This window comes from Neoarius graeffei, chromosome 13 (assembly GCF_027579695.1).
Source record: "Neoarius graeffei isolate fNeoGra1 chromosome 13, fNeoGra1.pri, whole genome shotgun sequence".
NCBI classification, from domain to species: Eukaryota; Metazoa; Chordata; class Actinopteri; order Siluriformes; family Ariidae; genus Neoarius; species Neoarius graeffei.
The window spans coordinates 47,291,908-47,313,218 of record NC_083581.1 but is presented as its reverse complement, the minus strand read 5'-3'; the positions used below and the strand labels follow the sequence as shown (position 1 = coordinate 47,313,218).

The 21,311-nt window shown below is 43.4% G+C and overlaps 1 protein-coding gene across 2 annotated transcripts in view; it reads right to left on the bottom strand.

The window, feature by feature from the left end:
• Nucleotides 1-21,311, bottom strand: part of znf512b (zinc finger protein 512B) — a 166,346-nt gene that overhangs the window by 104,894 nt on the left and 40,141 nt on the right. For both annotated transcript variants that reach the window (XM_060937895.1, XM_060937896.1), the window contains exon 2: nucleotides 16,373-16,498. In XM_060937895.1, the coding sequence (XP_060793878.1) occupies nucleotides 16,373-16,498 (126 nt within the window). The remainder of the gene's footprint in view (nucleotides 1-16,372; nucleotides 16,499-21,311) is intronic.

Sequence of the window (21,311 nt, the reverse complement as noted above, 5' to 3'; positions counted from 1 at the left end):
GTTTTCGTCTACCTCGACGACATCCTGATATTCTCCAAGACCTTACAGGAGCACCGCCACCATGTCCGCAAAGTCCTCCAGAGACTTTTACAGAATAATCTGTTTGCTAAAGCCCAGAAATACGAGTTTCATGTCCCCGAGGTCTCCTTCCTGGGATTTATCGTACAAACGGGGCAACTCCAAATGGACCCAGCCAAGACCCTGGCCGTCCGGGACTGGCCTACTCCCAAGTCCATTAAGGAGGTTCAGCGGTTCTTAGGATTCGCTAACTTCTACCGCAAGTTCATCAGGAACTTCAGCTCCGTAGCAGCACCTATGTCGGACCTCACCAAAAGGACTGGTGGTTCCTATGTCTGGTCCCCTCAGGCGGAAAAGGCATTTAATGACCTCAAACACCGCTTTTGCATGGCACCTATTCTGGTTCTCCCGGACACCTCCCAACCATTCATCGTGGAGGTGGACGCCTCGGACAGTGGTGTTGGCGCGGTGCTCTCTCAACGCTCGGAAGGGAAGCTGCACCCCTGCGCTTACTTCTCCCACCGCCTGAGCCCTTGCGGAGTCCCGCTATGATGTGGGGGATCAGGAACTGCTAGTGGTTAAACGAGCCCTTGAGGAGTGGAGGCACTGGCTGGAGGGAGCGCAACATCCATTCCTGGTGTGGATGGACCATAAGAACCTGGAGTACCTCCAGCAAGCCAAGAGGCTGAACCCACAACAGGCTAGGTGGGCTTTGTTTTTCAGCCATTTCAATTTCACCCTATCATACCGCCCGGGCTCTAAGAACAACAAACCGGACGCGCTCTCCAGGCTGTTTTCACCCAACAACAGGGAGAGTGAAGTTGGGCCTATCATCCCTGTATCCCGGATTGTGGCTCCTGTCCGCTGGGGTATTGAGGAGACCGTTCGACAAGCTCAACGCCGGGACCCTGATCCTGGGACGGGGCCACCGGGCCTCCTGTACGTCCCTCGTCAAGCCCGGGCCAAGGTTCTCCAGTGGGGTTACTCTTCCCCTCTCACCACCCACCCGGGAGCTCGGAGGACCCTGGACTTCCTGAAAAGACGCTTCTGGTGGCATAACATGGAGAAGGAAGTAAGGTCATTCGTCCTGTCCTGTGAGGTCTGCACCAGAACCAAGAACTTGCGACAGCGTCCCCAGGGTCTCCTGCATCCTCTGCCTATTCCCCGGCGTCCCTGGTCCCACGTGGCGGTCGACTTCATCACGGGTCTCCCTGAGTCTCAATGTAACACTGTCATTTTGGTCATTGTGGACAGATTCTCCAAGGCCTGCCGCTTTATACCACTGTGCAAACTCCCTTCTGCCCTTGACACTGCTAAATTGCTATTTAATCACGTCTTCCTAGTCTTTGGTCTTCAACAGGACATCGTCTCTGACCGGGGGCCCCAGTTCTCCTCCCGAGTGTGGCACGGCTTCTGCAAGCTCATCTGGGCCACTGCCAGCCTCTCCTCTGGGTTCCACCCCCAGTCCAATGGCCAGACAGAGAGGCTCAACCAAGACCTGGAAACTACCCTGCAAGGCCTGGCTATGGATAACCCGACATTGTGGAGCACCTGGCTGCCATGGGCTGAGTATGCCCACAACACCCTGCAGTCATCGGCCACCAAGCTGTCGCCGTTCCAGTGCCAATTCGGGTTCCAGCCACCTCTGTTCCCGGACCAGGAGGAGGACGCTGGGGTGCCCTCGGTCAACCAATATGTGAGACGGTGTTGCAAGACCTGGAGCAAGGTCAGGAGGACACTCATCCAGACCTCCAGTACCAACCAAACTCAGGCCAACCGCCATAGGAGACCTTCCCACACTTTCGGCCCTGGGCAGCGGGTTTGGCTGTCCACCAAGGACCTTCCACTGCGGGTGGAGAACCGCAAGCTTGCTCCTCGCTACATTGGCCCCTTCAAGGTTGTACGCAGAGTTAACCCTGTCTCCTACCGGCTCCAGTTACCACGTACACTAAGGATTAACCCCACATTCCATGTTTCCCTGTTGCGGCCCGTACTGACGTCCACGTATGCCCCTGCCCCTAGGAACCCCCCGCCCCCCCGCATCTTCCAGGGTCAGACTGTTTTCACTGTGCGCTGCCTGCTGGACTCCCGCCGGGTTTCCGGGGGTCTCCAATATCTTGTGGACTGGGAGGGCTATGGCCCTGAGGAACGCTGCTGGGTCCCAGCTCGGGACATACTAGACAAAGAACTTTGTCGGGACTTCCATTCGGCCCATCCTGATCATTCTGAGAACGTCAGGAGACGCTCCTGGGGGGGGGGGGGGGGGGGTCCTGTTAGGACTGGGACTGTTTTGGCCTCTAGAGGCCGCTGTTATTTCCTTTTCTGGTCATGTTTGTTTTGGCCTCTAGAGGTCACCACTGTGTTCTGTGTTTTGTTTTTGTCTTATTGCCTGTTTCCTGCCCCGCCCTGTCCTTAATTAGTTTGTGTATTTATACCCCTGAGTTCAGTCCTCTTGTCACGGAGTCTTTATGCTATGCTGTTAGTGCTAGTTCCCTCTGTCCCATGTACCTTGCCTGTGTCTTTGTATTCTTGGTTTTTCTTCTTTCTTTTGGACTTTGTGGATTTTGTTTTTGACCTTTGGATCTTCTGAGCATTTGAGTTTTTGCCTCTTCTTTTCTTATTTGGACTTTGGACTTGGGATTTTTTATTTTTGTATATCTTCTGAGCTTTGGATTATTCTTTTTGTTTTTTCCCTTGGTTTGTAAATATTGTAAATAAACCTTTTGATTCTTTTTCTACTTCTGCCACACGCCTCTACATTTGAGTCATCCCCCTGGTGGCCTAGTGGGGGTTTGCTGGATTATCACACCAGCGAGCCAGGTTCGAATCCCAGCAAAACCCTAACAAGATGAGAATAACGGCGCTGGTAAAAGAACAGCGACTGTACCGGTTGAAGTTCGCATGGGTCTCTGCTGCGGCGTGCAAGCAACGGGACATCACTACCGGACGGAGCGTGAGGTGGGGGCAGGGCAAAATGACTGGCCGTAGATTCTATCAAAAGTATTGACCATGGTTGCAAAATATTGGCCAAAAATACGCAAACACTACGAAATATGAAAGTAAGATGAAAAAGAAACATTCTATTGCCTTACACTGCAAGCCTAAAACAAAATAAAACTGTCAAAACTCGCCTTTTCAGTGATAACGTCCAAACAGATCGCTCGCGTAACAGAAAGACCGCAAATGGAAGCACGATCAACTTCTAACTGTTGGAGTGGAAAATTCCATTCTACGCATGCAAATTGTTAATGTGTGTCCTTCCCCGCACACAAATAACACGCTACAGTAAAAAATAGACCACAACTCATTTTATAGCTCAGAAATTCATACAAGACCAGCTACCATCGTAACATATTCTGTAAGAAACATATTTTATACCTAACTTTCAGTTTTCGTTTTAAAAAACAAAATCGCAGATTTATAACAAAATTTTTATATGGCGTAGTGATTTTAAGTTACTACTGTTAGTGAGGTAGAGACCTTGACCCTGAGGCTTTCCATTTAGATCAAAACACACAATTGTATTGGTTTTGGGTATGAGGAAAATGGAGTTACAACGGTGATCAAATATTTTGCATGATGTTTTATTACGGTTATGATTATTCTGTGAGCACACCAATCCTTAGGTGTATAAAGTTACAACTTAAAATACAATTAGTGATAACTGTAGACTTTTCAGTGGACTACAACCTTTTTAAGGGAATGTGATGTAGTCAACCATTTGTCATATCCCAGATCAAGCCGCCATTTTTCCACAAATTTGCAGAATTTTTGCCAAATTCTGAATAAAGGATTCACATCAAAGATTTAGTTTTATCTGGATTATTTCTTTCATCATTTTATTTCAAATTAAAACCAACATCACCATTCAAAACCGTATAGTTTATTGACTGAGTATATTTAGTGGGACACCCCCACAGTACCCAGTTTCTGAGACAGACCCATATACTCGTATATGAGTTCTCTGAATGATAAGAAGGAGTCTTGCCTAGCCTCTGAAGGATCCAACCTGGAAAGACTTGTCCTATGAAGGAAATATCCTTGACATTGAGAAACAACCTCTGTGTCTGGATCTCATGTGCTCTTTTCCTCTTGACTGCATCGTCTCTCCACCTGTTGTAAGCAAGGCTTTCTCTATGCTGGCTTTAGTTGGCACCCCATATGATAAGAACTTGAATAAAATTATTTTGATTTGTTTGTTCCTCATTTGTGCATGCAAAATAAAGAAAATGTGCTCAAACAGTTATAGAGAAATTACCCAGTAAATGCCTTAATGACATCACCCAGCACCCCATTAACATTAATAACTTAAGAAATAATGAAGCACATATCTTTATTTTGCAGGCACAAATGATGCACAAACAAACAAATAATTTTATTTACATTCTCATCATATGGGGTGCCAACTTTATGGATGTTTAGTTGATCACGTGTGTGTGTGTGTGTGTGTGTGTGTGTGCAAAACAGTGTGAGCTGGTGCTTGTGTGTGTTTTATTTTCATAAACACAGCAAGCATGAGGAGAAAAGGAGCACAGCAGCTCAAATACAAAGTCAAGTGGAGAGTCGTACCGACTAATAATAATCAAGGAGCTGCATGAGAACAGATGCATGCTTTATTTCAGCTGCAGTGTTTTTGTTTTCACCCAGTACTCATGCATGCTCTTACCAACTTGGCATAAAAAATGGCATATGCCGCTTGTCTTATTTTAACACACTCAAAAATAAATGTAGTTTGGGAGTTTGCACTATGTGTGTGAGACTGTATATCCATCCATCCATTATCTGTAGCCGCTTATCCTGTCCTACAGGGTCACAGGCAAGCTGGAGCCTATCCCAGCTGACTATGGGCGAGAGGCGGGGTACACCCTGGACAAGTCGCCAGGTCATTGCAGGGCTGACACATAGACACGAGACTGTATATATATATATATATATATATATATATAAAATCTCATTATCTGTAGCCGCTTTATCCTGTTCTACAGGGTCGCAGGCAAGCTGGAGCCTATCCCAGCTGACTACGGGCGAAAGGCGGGGTACACCCTGGACAAGTCGCCAGGTCATCGCAGGGCTGACACATAGACATGAGACTGTATGTATGTATATATATATATATATATATATATATATATATATATATATATACACACATACACACACACACACACACACAGTATGTCTGTGTGTGTGTGCATGTGCATTTCAGTTTTGTAAGTGCTTGCAGGACAAAGCATTGCGCGCCATCATGTGTATGAGATTCATAAGTACAGCTCCAGCTGTTAGCGACCCAGGTAGTACAATTCACATTGAAACTGTATAAGGGTTAACTCTTTCAAATACAAATCAAATGTTTTGCTGTGCATATGACAATACAGAAAACTCTTGACAATTATCTTCAGAATTGGCGCCAGTTGATGAAATGACTCTTGAAAATCAGATGGCCTTGGATTTATCATTAGCCAAAAAGAGGGGGACTGCAATTATTGGTAAGGAGTGTTGCACATTCATCCCAGATACATCTAAACTGTGACAATGAGGACCTGCAGAATTTCTTGCCTCCTTAATGTGTTCGAGATCAAACAGTAAATCGTAAATAATAAAAATACAGTAAATAGCCCTATTCCACAACTGTAGCAATCCATACTATGTCAAGAACTGCTCAACTAAGGAAAGAGAAATGACAGTCCATCATTTACTTTCAGGAATTAAGTGTCATTTAATTAATAAAAGCAAAGAAAAACAATTGAATTAGAAGGCATGTCCAAACTTTTGACTGGTATTGTATATGAATGTTAAAATGACAAGTGTTGAAATAAGAGTCTAGTATATTGGCAATATATTGTTGCATGATATATATAGTCTGAGTTGTAATCGTCATATTAATCACTGCAAATTTGGTTTAAGTTAACAATATAGTGTCCATCCACCGTATTTGATAGCTTATAAAATGGTACTTGATTTAGCACAATGTGGTGATAATGGAGCTGCAGCCCCACCACGCATCTAAGAAAGAGCTCCTCACCGCAATAACGCGGTGGTGCTGAACAGACAGCTCCCCAACACAGATAAAGTGCAGAGAAGACGGCGCCACCTTATCCCTGTGCCAGCAGACTCCAATGGAGACGAGAGGTCACTACACTTGTGGAGAATGCAGGCATCAGACACTGACACTGGCCCCCCCTCGCCATCCATGGATCCCATCATGAGGCACCTCTTGGCGTCCAGCAGTGCACCCAAGGCCTCCACATGGTGACCCAAGAATTCCTGACACTCCAAAAGACTGCAGTTGCCACTGTTGTCCCCCTCCCCAATCAAGACCAATGGCTACCCCATGCCAAGTGTGGATGAACTCATTGAGCACTTGGGGAGGGCCTGGTTCATCTCCACATTCAACTTCACCAAGCGATATTGGCATGATCCCCTCACACCTTCGGCCAGGGTCAAGACAGCCTTTAGCACCACTGGCAGTACCAGATCCTCCCCTTTGGCTTCCATGGAGCCCCAACAAACTTCCAGCGCTCGATGGACGTTGTCCTCAGACCCCACCGAGCTTACACTGCAGCATACCTAGACAATGTGGTTATCCACTCCGCCACCTGGCTAATCATTTCCATCACCTCCAGGAAGTGCTGGTCAAACTCCAAAAGGCTGGGCTGACAGCGAACTCTTGTGACACCTGAGACTAATAGAGGCACAATACGTGGGCTACACCATCAGTCGGGGTTGCTGAAGCCACAGGAGAAGGTGGAAGTGGTTAAATGCTACCCCAAGCCCACTACCAAGAAGCAGCTACATGTCTTTTTTGGGCTGGCAGGGCACTATGACTGTTTTGTGCCAAACGTTTCCTCTTTTTAGCCTCCCTCCCTCTCAAATTTGGCCAGAAAGAGTGAACCTGACACCATCCACTAGACTCCAGATGCAGAGTGGGCCTTTCAGGCCCTGAAGATGACACTCAACAGCCCCCCTTCCTGAGGAACTCGAACGTTCAGCACACCCTTTTAGACAAGATGGTTGTGCTTGGCTTTCAGAAATCAAGCTCATAGGTAAACAACTCTTGGCAGGCACTGCTTTATTGCATTTGGTGAGAAATAAACATTAGATTTCACTTTTCCCGAGTGACTTATCATCCACTCATCTCACACAAGTACTCTGCTTGTTACAGAAACAATCATCAGAGCCCCTCGAAACACTAGAGATGCACAAAATTTGGCTCATAATGGTTTATGGGGATGGTCAAAAGTGTTTTGGCTTCCTTGTATTTTTTATAACGACCTGTCAGTGAAATTTCAGCTGACCCCAGTGCTTAACATTACTATATATCAAAAAGTATGTGGACCAGTCACATGTATACATACTTGTTGAACATTCCACTCTGAAGTTGGTCCCCTCTTCGCTGCTGCTGTAACAGCCTCCGTTATTTTAGGAATTCTTTCTTACAAGATTTTGGAATGTGGCTGTGGGCATTTCTGCCAATTCAATCACAAGAGCATTAGTGAGGCCAAGGACCGATGTTGGGTAAGAAGGCCTGGTGCACAGCCAGCATTTCAGTTCATCCCAGAGGTGTTCAGTTGGGTTGAGGTCAGGGTTTTGTGCAGGCCACTTGAGTGTGCCACTTGAGGCAAACTAACCTTGGCAAACCATGTCTTCATAGTTCTTGCTTTGTGCACAGGGCATTGTCATGCTGGAATAGGTTTGGGCTAGGCCACAGTTCCAGGGAAGGCAAATCTTAATGCTACAGCCTACAAAGACATTCTAGACAACTGTGTGCTTTCAACTTTGTGGCAACGACTTGGAGAAGACCCACACATAGGAGTGTTGTTCAGGTGTCCACATACTTTTGGCCATATAGTGTAGCATAGCTTCATGGAAGTTAGCTAGCATTATAAACATTTCTATGAATTCCAAAAAAATTCCTTACCTGACCCTTTGCAGGCACTGATTTATTGCTTTTGCAGACTAATAACCATTACATTTCACTTATCCTGAATAACTTATTGTATAATCATGTCACACATGTGCTCTGCTTGTCAATGCAGTGAGCATCAAAACGCCCAGAGTGTCGGCTGGCTGATGTTAGCATTTTAGCATTTAACTTTTGTCCACTTGACCATTAAATAGTTTGAAAGCTGAAAAAACAATGCAAAATTCGGCTCATACTTTTTTATGACAATTGGGTTTCACTTTTCCTGAGTGACATCACTGAGATGTTCCACAGGTATCGAAGCATCTGAGTCCTGATCGTCTTTAATAGGCCAACTGGCTAATTTTGGAAGGATGCATGGACAGTTGGATGCATGAATGGACAGGTAGACAGAAGCATGGACAACCCAACAATGCCTCCAATACTCAGTGGCAGAGGCATAACACCATACCATGAAGAAAACCACTCTTTCCAAGCTATGCACACCCAGTCAGGCAATCATTCTCTCAAAATGCACCAGCTTCCACATATCAGAGCCACTCTTCCTGTATTTTCAACTCAAACCGACCAAGCAGGAGACGTTCAGCTGACCAAAAAATCCCTACATTCGCTGCTATGTTGGATGTGGTGATTTCCAAATTAAGCTAATTTCCTTGAATTGCATTGGTTTCTCCATGTCAGTGGACCTTGCAAACTTGTAATAAAATAGAACTAGAAGAAGAAATAATAATAATAATAATAATAATACATATTATTATTATTATTTTTATTATTATTTTGTTTCAAGGCTTGACTATGCCCCTTCACAGCCGCAGTATTATTAAGTCTGCTTTGCTGGATTCTCCTAACCACAAAATTCCAACTCCAGCTGTTTCTCTCTTCTGCCTACATTACATCAGTGCCTGCATCCAGAAACATTTTCTTACCAGTGTGTCCCCACCCAGGTTCTCTCTACATTCATTCTTCCCTTCATACCAGTAGTGCTCTCTGTATTATGTCATTAATCTTTCATGATCTCAATCCTTCTTTCTCACACTCGGAATGATTGCAGCTTTTCTCCCTCTCACTCTCAATGATTGAAACCCTTCTCCCTCGCTCTCTCAATGATTGTGGCCTATGTACTTTTCTCTCTCTCAATGATCACAGCCCTTCTCTTCTTCTCTCCCAATAGATAGGTTTCCATCCACATAATATAAGCAATAAAAGGAAAATGTATTAAAAATTTTATAAACTTTTCTGCTGACTGTTTGTTTTCATTTAATATGCCATTTTGTGCTAAAATGCACTTTGTAATGATGTCACTTCCTGTGGCAGTCTTCCAATGCAAAAGTTTTGCTTTGTGGGTAAAAGTTGTGTTCAACGCATTTCCATCACAACCCATCGTGGTTTTTTTTTTTCATCACCACATATCAAACCAAAATAAAACCATATTTTTAATTGATCTGTCACTCCATATAGCTCACACAGATCACAAGCTGGGGGCAGCATGGTGGTGTAGTGGTTAGCGCTGTCGCCTCACAGCAAAAGGGTCCGGGTTCGAGCCCCGTGGCCAGCGAGGGCCTTTCTGTGCGGAGTTTGCATGTTCTCCCCGTGGGGGTGCTCCGGTTTCCCCCACAGTCCAAAGCCATGCAGGTTAGGTCAACTGGTGACTCTAAATTGACCGTAGGTGTGAGTGTGAATGGTTGTCTGTGTCTATGTGTCAGCCCTGTGATGACCTGGCGACTTGTCCAGGGTGTACCCTGCCTTTCACCCGTAGTCAGCTGGGATAGGCTCCAGCTTGCCTGCGACCCTGTAGAACAGGATAAAGTAGCTAGAGATAATGAGAGAGATCACAAGCTGTGTACAAGGCAGCGTATCTCTATCAGTCCTCTGAAATATTAATTGTGCAGGCTTTTGTCATGTTTAAATTAAGGTTCTCCATCATTTAAATAAAAATTTCATGGAAAATTATACAGATATTATAAAGAAATGCTACTTAAAGAACCACAGTGGTAGTGCGAGTGCTTCTAGCTTTAGCTTCTAGCTTTGGATTCTGCTAGCATGCCCTGCAGACTTTTCTCATCTTTCTGGAATGTAACAAACCCAAGCTGAAGTAAATCAGAGAAAATTATTTGTAAATACCAGTTTCTTAAATTGGGATTGACATAATTGCTCTGAAACTAATAAGCTTGTTGTTACTTAGTTAGATTAGATATAAAATAGAAAGCCTGTCAGAAGTTTCCAAAAGGAACATGGTTCAAGAAATTGCAATTTGTTGTTATAACTTGGGGCGGCAGGGTGGTGTAGTGGTTAGCACTGTCGCCTCACAGCAAGAAGGTCCTGGGTTCGAGCCCAGCGGCCGGCGAGGGCCTTTCTGTGTGGAGTTTGCATGTTCTCCCCATGTCTGCGTGGGTTTCCTCCGGGTGCTCCAGTTTCCCACACAGTCCAAAGACATGCGGTTAGGTTAACATGGGGTGGCCTTGGGCTGAAGTGCTCTTGAGCAAGACACCTAACTTCTGTCTGGGCTGCCCACTGCTCTGGGTATGTGTGTGTGCTCATTGCTCATGTGTGTGTTGCACGTTCTCCGTGGGTTCTGCATGGGTGTCCTCTGGGTGCTCTGGTTTCCCCCACAGTCCAAAGACATGCAGGTTAGGTTAATTGGTGGCTCTAAATTGACCGTAGGTGTGAATGTGAGTGTGAATGGTTATTTGTGTCTCTGTGTCAGCCCTGCGATGACCTGGTGACTTGTCCAGGGTGCACCCCGCCTCTCGACTCTCTCAGCTGGGATAGGCTCCAGCTCGCTTGCAACACTGTACAGGATAAGCAGCTACAGATAATGGATGAATGGATGTTATAACTTGTGAACAAAAAAACCTTCTTTTTCCAACAGCCCTCTTTTTTTTAGTTTTTTTTTCTTGGTGTTTTCAGAGTGTAGTGGTAGGGTTCACACAAAAAAAACTTCCGGTTTAAATTAAAGTATGAAAAATAATTCAAATATTTTGAGCACTAAACAGATAATGGCATTCATTACACCCTGACTATAAACTGCCGTTTCTCCCATTCATTCCTCATGACTGAGTTTCTTCACCCACCATCTGCCGAAATCAAATGTATCATTTCATTTATTAAACATTAAATAACCGGTGAACCAGCGACAGGGTACATGGAACACATAATATTGCACAGATGGTTTTAATGTTATGGCTGATCGGTGTAATTTGTGATGAGTTACTGCACTTTTGTATATGGGTTATGCAGTCAAGTTTAAATAGCTTATACTATTTAAATTACATGCACAAATTTAATGAATATTTTGTGAAATCCAGTCATTTTGTATGAACTGTGTTAACGAAATAAATTTTAAATATGAAAAAGCAAGCCAACACAAATCCATGAATTATGACAAATAAGACCAGACATTCAATCAGGAAGAAATGGTGTTGTATAAAAGGAGCATGGGCTGCAATGGATAAGGCAGAGTATAGGTGGGTTGCATCCGACATCATATCTACCTCATTAGATATGCAAGACATGAAATGGTGGTCAGCTAAGCTCACTGTTCACAAAGCATTACTATCAATGGGGCTCCTTGCTAGTCATTAAAATGCCCAACGCTTGCGTTGTTTTGCACTGTTCAAAGCAAACAAACTGTGAAACTGATCAAAGTTTCTTCAGGGTTCCCCATGAAGTGATAGACAAGGTGAAAGAGCAAAGGGTTTTACCAAAAGTCAACGAGAAAGGTGGCTCTTGAACCTTTCTCTGCGATGGAGGGGAGCCGAGTCGAAGAATGCTCAAGTTTGCAGTGATCACTTCATGAAAGGTTTGTAAATTCCTCTGACTTATTTCGCTTGGATTTGCAAATCACTTTTCTCGCCATTTTCCATTATTTCATGATGTTTTGAAGTTCAGGAGACACTTAATGTCCCCTCATGTGTTTTTGTTTACTGTTTGATTGTGGTCGCCATATCATAAACTCACACACGTTTTCACTTTATTTATCAGGATGTCCTAGCGAGCTTTACAAGGAAGATGATGTAGATTGGGCTCCTACAGTGAACTAGATAGATAAGATAATCAAGACGATCCACATAAACTCACGAGTTAACAGCATGAAACTGCTTCCCCGGCCATGCAGTTACAGTGAGCCGTGATAACTTCTCCATCCTGTTTCACCAATACCCAGGTCTTTCAAGGGGTTTCTGTGGATCTTTGTGAATGATTTACCTGGAGAGAAGAGCAGGGAGGATTGAGAATCGAGCGGCTGTGGTTTGTTTACTCCCAATACTAATTCTTGTTGCGTTCCAGCAACCATCGCAAAGACATGTACAAAAAGCCCAAAAATGCTCACTTACTGTACCTGGGCATAAACAATACAGGATTTATCTTGTAGTGTGTTGATCCCCAGATTTTTAACCCAGCCACATATAAAAAAGTTGTATGTCTCCATGATCTTCCAGGTTTTCATCTGTTTGTCCGTGTAGAACGATGTCTGCAGCACCAGGGAGTTTGAGATGTCGGGGAACTCAACAGATGGATAATTTTCCAACTCAGAGGAAAAATCCTTCTTTGTTAATGTGTAAGGATCTATCCAATCTCAAAAAGCAACTTTCTGAAAGTATCTTGATCGTGCATTGTCCTTCTAAACTGCGAAAATATTCGGAGACGGTTTCACCAGCACTTCGTATAATGGCAGCCAATTTGGTTTGCCTGACCACCACTTCATTCACCGGAAGTAAACTCGCAAGCAAAAGTCACGTGACTGAATACAACCTATATAAGTCAGTTCTGTTTGCCACGGCATCTTCTTTTAATGCTGTCCGGCACTTTATTAGAGCCAGCAATAACTGACAGATAAATGACCGATTTTGAAAGTCTCAAGCTGCAATGTGTGCTGTGAACTGTTTTATGCTTTTCCAAAGTTTATCAGCGAAGCTGTGAGTGATTGCTGGCCTGGTAATTTAAGGGTGTTTAGCATTCATCAATATATACATACAAGTATGAAGAGACTCAGCATTTCTGAAACTTTTGTAAATCTAGCAGAAATGTTTGGCTTATGCAAACATTTACACAACTTTACTAAAAGATTAATAAATGAGGCCCACTGTTTTCATTTTGACACATACAACCCCAATTCCAAAAAAGTTGGGACAAAGTACAAATTGTAAATAAAAACGGAATGCAATAATTTACAAATCTCAAAAACTGATATTGTATTCACAATAGAACATAGACAACATATCAAATGTCGAAAGTGAGACATTTTGAAATTTCATGCCAAATATTGGCTCATTTGAAATTTCATGACAGCAACACATCTCAAAAAAATTGGGACAGGGGCAATAAGAGGCTGGAAAAGTGAAAGGTACAAAAAAGGAACAGCTGGAAGACCAAATTGCAACTCATTAGGTCAATTGGCAATAGGTCATTAACATGACTGGGTATAAAAAGAGCATCTTGGAGTGGCAGCGGCTCTCAGAAGTAAAGATGGGAAGAGGATCACCAATCCCCCTAATTCTGCGCCGACAAATAGTGGAGCAATATCAGAAAGGAGTTCAACAGTGTAAAATTGCAAAGAGTTTGAACATATCATCATCTACAGTGCATAATATCATCAAAAGATTCAGAGAATCTGGAAGAATCTCTGTGCGCAAGGGTCAAGGCCGGAAAACCATACTGGGTGCCCGTGATCTTCGGGCCCTTAGACGGCACTGCATCACATACAGGCATGCTTCTGTATTGGAAATCACAAAATGGGCTCAGGAATATTTCCAGAGAGCATTATCTGTGAACACAATTCACCGTGCCATCCACCGTTGCCAGCTAAAACTCTATAGTTCAAAGAAGAAGCTGTATCTAAACATGATCCAGAAGCGCAGACGTCTTCTCTGGGCCAAGGCTCATTTAAAATGGACTGTGGCAAAGTGGAAAACTGTTCTGTGGTCAGACGAATCAAAATTTGAAGTTCTTGATGGAAATCAGGGACGCCGTGTCATTCAGACTAAAGAGGAGAAGGACGACCCGAGTTGTTATCAGCGCTCAGTTCAGAAGCCTGCATCTCTGATGGTATGGGGTTGCATTAGTGCGTGTGGCATGGGCAGCTTACACATCTGGAAAGACACCATCGATGCTGAAAGGTATATCCAGGTTCTAGAGCAACATATACTCCCATCCAGACGACGTCTCTTTCAGGGAAGACCTTGCATTTTCCAACATGACAATGCCAAACCACATACTGCATCAATTACAGCATCATGGCTGCGTAGAAGAAGGGTCCGGGTACTGAATTGGCCAGCCTGCAGTCCAGATCTTTCACCCATAGAAAACATTTGACGCATCATAAAACAGAAGATACGACAAAAAAGACCAAAGACAGTTGAGCAAATAGAATCCTACATTAGACAAGAATGAGTTAACATTCCTATCCCTAAACTTGAGCAACTTGTCTCCTCAGTCCCCAGACGTTTACAGACTGTTGTAAAGAGAAAAGGGGATGTCTCACAGTGGGAAACATGGCCTTGTCCCAACTTTTTTGAGATGTGTTGTCGTCATGAAATTTAAAATCACCTAATTTTTCTCTTTAAATGATACATTTTCTCAGTTTAAACATCTGATATGTCATCTATGTTCTATTCTGAATAAAATATGGAATTTTGAAACTTCCACATCATTGCATTCCGTTTTTATTTACAATTTGTACTTTGTCCCAACTTTTTTGGAATCGGGGTTATATGTATGATACTCCATACGCCAAGTCCAAATGATGAGAGCCGTTCTTGAAAAGGTAATTCGGCTAATGTTCTATTTTATCTCAGTCGGTGTAAGATAAGTTGAGCTAAATGATTCAGAAAGAGCTACACTTCAGAAAGAGCATTTACATTTACTGCAGAGCCAGTCCTTACATACACAGCATGTGTTCATTTATAAAGAGGAATGGTTTTCAATGACACCAGAAAAAAAAAAAGAAAACATTTGGAGACACGACATAAAAAGTTTGGCTCAACATAAACAATGTAATGGCCGAGGCAACACTAGATTTAATCCAAAAGAAGGCAATTACAGATAGGCCTGATGGCATGCAGTTTTGGAGAGAATGTAAGGGTAGCTAATCCCCTGGGTTTTTTGTTTGGTTGGCTGGTTGGTTGATTGGTTGTCCCCCCCCCCCAATGTGTGCCAAGTAACAGCAAGAATACAGTGAGGGAAAGGCTGATAATAAACAGATCCTCTATTTTTTTACAGACCCAGAATATATTTGGTCTTTAGCTGAAAAAGGAGATAAGCACAGTATTCATAAATGCTATGGCTAAAAACCTCTGAATTTCCTATCGATGCATGGGTGCAACGTCTATTGACTTACAACTTTCGCAGTGCCATCCATCCATCCATTATCTGTACCCACTTATCCTGTTCTCCAGGGTCGCAGGCCAGCTGGAGCCTATCCCAGCTGACTATGGGCAAGAGGCAGAGTACACCCTGGACAAGTCGCCAGGTTATCGCAGGGCTGACACAGAGACAAACAACCGTTCACACTCACACTCACACCTACGGTCATTTTAGCGCCATCAATTAACCTAACCTGCATGTCTTTGGACTGTGGGGGAAACTGGAGCACCCAGAGGAAACCCACACAGACACGGGGAGAACATGCAAACTCTGCACAGAAAGGCCCTCGCCGGCCACGGGGCTCGAACCCAGGACCTTCTTGCTGTGAGGCGACAGGGCTAACCACTACACCACCGTGCTGCCTTGTAGTGATATATTTAGCACTAATATCTAACATGGGTAAACTTTAGATGCACAAAAGCCGTGGAATATTGCCATGGAGTATTATAGATCAGATTGGTACAATTAGGCTAAATATTCACTTACTCACTGAAGGCAGTAACCACTTTATCCTGCTCAGGACAGTGGTGAATTTGAAATGCTGGGTGTGAGGACGGAATGAATGGGACACCCTGAATGGGACATCAGTTGACTACAGGGCTAACTAATTTTTATAGTTAAAGCAAATTACAGAGCTTGTAAACATATAATGCCATAACTGGTGCACAGCATTTATAAAAATAAATCATTGGCTTTCTTTAATTACAGTTACTTGCTCATGTAACAGGCACACTTGCTTTGTTTTTAGTTCATCAAATTAAAACGCTAGCTGAAGACCAATCAGATCTAAACAGCCAGTCCAGACTTGGATTCCTCACTCCTGTGACTATACACCTTTATTATAGGCTTCACCAAATAGTGAAAGTATTAAAAATATATATTTTAAGATGGATAACAAAATACTGAGCTGGAAATTTAGTGGGTAAAAAAAAAGCCATGTCAAAAAGACATTTTGAATTGGGCATTAACTACATTGAAAGATTTATAACCTGAATTATTGTGCGTGTGTCTACTTGGCACTAGATTAGTTACGAATCACATTTTAAAAAGCCATGCAGTACACTTCATATTCACCCTGATTGTCATTTTCAGTGCTGTCCATCTGTACTGCCTCCAGGGGGTGAGACTGTTTGGGTGGGCGTCCTTTGAATGTGCCTGAGGATGGCTTAACCAAACAGGAAACTCTGGAGAGGTCCATGCCTGTAAAGGTACACCCCACACACACATTTTAGTACATGGGAATTTACTAGTGCATCTCAAACAACTAGAATATTGTGAAAAAGTTCAATATTTTCCATCCATTTTTTAAGAAAGTGAAAATCGAATATATTTGAGACTCGTTACACATAAACTAAAATGTTTCAAGCATTTTTCTATTTTAATTTTGATCATTATGGCCTACAGTGCAAAAAAATCTCAAAAATATTAGAGTATTGCATTTCGAGTTTGAGTAAAACAGTATAAATACGGTGTATCTCTTGGTCTAGTTCAGTACATGCAACCACAATCATGGGGAAGACTGCTGACTTAACAGTTGTCCAAAAGATGATCATCAACACCCCCCGCAAGGAGGGTAAGCCACAGAAGGTCATTACTGAAAAGGGTGGCTGGAAAAGGTGCACAAGCAACAGGGATGACCGCAGCCTTGAGAAGATTGTCAAGAAAAGTTGATTCAAGAACATGGGAGAGCTTCATAAGGAATGGACTGAGGCTGGTGTCAGTGCATCAAGAGCCACCATGCACAGTCATCTTCAGGAACGGGGCTACAACTGTCGCACCCCTAATATCAAGCCACTCCTGAACCGGAGACAACATCAAAAGTGTCTTACCTGAGCTAAGGAGAGAAAGAACTGGGCTGTTGCTCAGTGGTCCAAAGTCCTCTTTCCAGATGAAAGTCAATTTTGCATTTCATGTGGAAATCAACATCCTAGAGTCTGGAAGAAGAGTGGAGAGGCACAGAATCCAAGGTGTTTGAAGTCCAGTGTGAAGTCTGCGCAGTCTGTGATTATTTGGGGTGCCACGTAATCTCCTGGTGTTGGTCCACTGTGTTTTATCAAGTCCAAAGTCAACACAGCTGTCTACCAGGAGATTTTAGAGCACTTCATGCTTCCATCTGCTGACAAGCTTTATGGAGATGCTGATTTCCTTTTTCAGCAGGACTTAGCACCTGCCCACAGTGCCAAAACTACTGCCAAATGGGTTGTTGACCATGATATCACTATGCTTGATTGGCCAGACAACTCACCTGACCTGAACCCTGTAGAGAATCTATGGGGTATTTTCAAGAAGAAGATGAGAAGCACCCAACCCAAAAATACAGACAAGCTGAAGGTCGATATCAAAGCAACCTGGGCTTCAATAACACCTCAGCAGTGCCACAGGCTGACTGGCTCCATGCCAAGTTGCACTGATGCTGTAATTTGTGGTAAAGGAGCCCCAGCCAAGTATTGAGTGTGTAAATGAACATACTTTTCAGAAGTTGGACATTTCTGTATTGTAAATCCTTTTTGATTGTTCTTAGGAAATATTCTAATAATTTGAGATACTGGATTTCTGATTTTCATAAGCTATAAGCTATAATCATCAAAATAAAAGCAAAAAAGGCTTGAAATATTTCACTTTATGTGTAATGGATATATATTATGTGAAAGGTTTATCTTTTTGAATTAAATTACAAAAAAGAAAAGATATTTTAATTGTGCTAGTACACTGCATGATTAAGTACAGTGGATATAAAAAGTGTCCACATTCCTGATAAAACTGCAGGGTTTGAAGATGTACAAAATGAAATATAAATCATGTCAGATCATTTTCTACCTTTACTGCAATCTAACAACCAACAAAATTCAAGTGGAAAACAAATAGAAATGTTTTTGTGTGGGAAAAAAAGGGAAAAAAATCTTAACAATACAAATAATATAAAACAAAACAATAACCAAAACGAATAACCTGGTTACATAAGTATGCACATTCTTTTATAATGGGGCATGTGACTGTGCTCAGACTTAACCAATCACATTCATACTCATGGGGTGGCACGGTGGTGTAGTGGTTAGCACTGTCATCTTACAACAAGAAGGTTCTGGGTTCGAGCCCAGCGGCTGACGGGGGCCTTTCTGTGTGGAGTTTGTATGTTCTCCCCGTGTCTGCGTGGGTTTCCTCCGGGTGCTCCGGTTTCCCCCACAGTCCAAAGGCATGCAGGTTAGGCTCATTGGTGGCTCTAAATTGACCGTAGGTGTGAATGTGAGTGTGAATGGTTGTTTGTCTCTATGTGTTTGCCCTGCGATAACCTGGCGACTTGTCCAGGGTGTACCCTGCCTCTCGCCCATAGTCAGCTGGGATAGGCTCCAGCTTGCTTGCAACCCTGCACAGGATAAGCAGTTACAGACAATGGATGGATGGATGGATTCACACTCATGCTCAAAAGTAATTATCACACATAAAATGATAATTCTGATTAGTAATTCTGATTAACCCCAAATAAAGCTCAGCTGTTTCTGTTGGACTTTTGTGGCATCTTTGTGGATTCAACCAACTGCTGAAGCTATGGTCCGCAAACAGCTTACAAAACATATTTCAGTGTTGAAAGTTACTGAACAGGAGAGGGGTACAAATGAATTTCCAAAACATTAAATATACAATGGAACACTATAAAAGCCAGGATCAACAAATGTCAAAACATGTGGCAAAATGTGTTATGCTCTGATGAGACAGAGGAGGAACTTTTTGGCCTTATATAGCCAGACATTCCAAAACCTTTTCCTGACCCTGAGTCAAAAACGTTTCAGCTTGTTTAAATACATCTTTAATGCATAGTTTCTCAATTTAAGCTGTAGGACTTGACAACATTCCAGGTCGTGTGCTAAAGGACTGTGCAAAGGAGCTCACAGAAGTGCTCACAGACATCTTCAACACCTCCCTGAGCCAAGCTGTTGTTCCCACCTGCTTCAAGAGCACCACCATCATCCCTGTTCCAAAGAAGGCCTCTCCATCCTGCTTCAACGACTACCGCCCTGTGGCACTGACCCCCATCATTATGAAGTGCTTCGAGTGGTTAGTCATGCAGCACATCAAATCCATCCTCCCGCCCTCCATGGACCCGTACCAGTTTGCATATCGGGCCAATCGGTCCACTGATGATGCAATCTCCACCGCTCTCCACTCAGCTCTCACTCACCTGGACACTAAGGACTCTTACATGCGGATGCTGTTCTTAGACTTTAGTTCAGCATTTAACACAATCATCCCCCAGCAGCTGATACAGAAACTGGACTGTCTAGGACTAAACACCTCCCTCTGCAACTGGTTGCTGGACTTCCTGACCGGAAGACCACACACAGTCTGGGTCGGCAGCAACACATCCAGCACCATCGTTCTGAACACAGGGGACCCCCAAGGATGTGTGCTCAGCCCCCTTCTCTTCACCCTGCTGACCCACGACTGCACGCCAACACACAACAGCAACCTCTTCATCAAGTTTGCGGATGACACAACTGTGGTGGGACTCATTAACAACAATGAGTCATACTACAGGGACGAGGTGAGCCAACTGGCCGCATGGTGCAGAGACAACAATCTCTCTCTTAATGTGGAGAAGACAAAGGAGATGGTTGTCGACTTCCGGAGAACCTCCACCCAGCATCCTCCACTGACCATCAATGGTGCCGCTGTGGAGAGAGTGAGCAGCACCAAGTTCCTGGGTGTGTACCTCACCGAGGATCTCTCCTGGAGCAGCAACACCACATCGCTGGCCAAGAAAGCTCAGCAGCGCCTCTACTTCCTCCGCAGACTGAAAAGAGCTAGAGCACCAGCCCCTATCATGCAGACCTTCTACCGCGAAACCATCGAGAGCATCCTGACCAGCTGCATCACTGTGTGGTACGGCGGCTGTACTGCATCCTGCCGGAAGACCCTGCAGCGCATAGTGAGAGCAGCTGAGAAGATCATCGGTGTCCCCCTACCCTCCCTTCAGGATATTTACAACACACGCCTGGCCCGCAGAGCACTCAGCATTGCGGGTGACTCCACCCATCCCAACCACCACTTCTTCAACCTCCTGCCTTCTGGGAGGAGAATGAGAAGCCTCCGGGCGAGAACCAGCAGACAGAGACAGCTTCATCCACCAAGCCATCAGGATGCTGAACTCCCTCCCAGGCCAGTACCCCCTTCCCTTAATACACAAACCAAATGTCACCAGCCACTTTAACGAACTGTAACGGAATTCAATTGCATTATGTTAAAACTGTTTACAATACTGTCTACAGGTTTTTTTTTTTGTTAACTGCACTATATAGAAACTGTTTAGAACACTGTTTACACTTTTCACATATCTGCCATATTTATACTTACACTGAAAATTCTGACTATACTGCCTTTTTTAAAAATAGTTAATTGCACTATATAAAAACTGTTTACAACACTGTTTACACGTTTTATACATTTTTAATCTTTGATAGACTTCACTGCTACACTGTTTATACTGTCATATCTGCCATATTTATACTTACACTGAAAATTCTGCTCATACTGCCATTTACTTATATTTATATTTATACTGATAATTACTATAATGTCAGACTGCTGTTCCCGTTTATATTGTTCATTCTGTTTATATTGTCATTCATCACATTTAAATTTATACCGTTAATTCTGTTCACACTGTCACATTTGCACTTTCTGGATTGCCACTGTCTTGTCTTTTCTTAGATAGCTTTAGCTTGTGTGTGTAACACCCCCCGGGTTTTTTTCCCCTCCCCCCTTTTTTCCTTTTTATAGTTTATATCTTGTACCTATATTTTATTTTTCATGTTTATTACTGTTTGCACTGCAGATAAGAGGGAAACGCAATTTCAATTCTCTGTATGTCCTGCACATATGGCATTATTGACAATAAAGTTGACTTGAACTTAAACTTGAATTTAACAGTTTTCTTCCTTTTCCCAAGAAACATTTATCTGGGTAATCACTTAAAATAACTTCTTTTTTTTTTTTTTGGAGTGATAAAGGTTAGTCC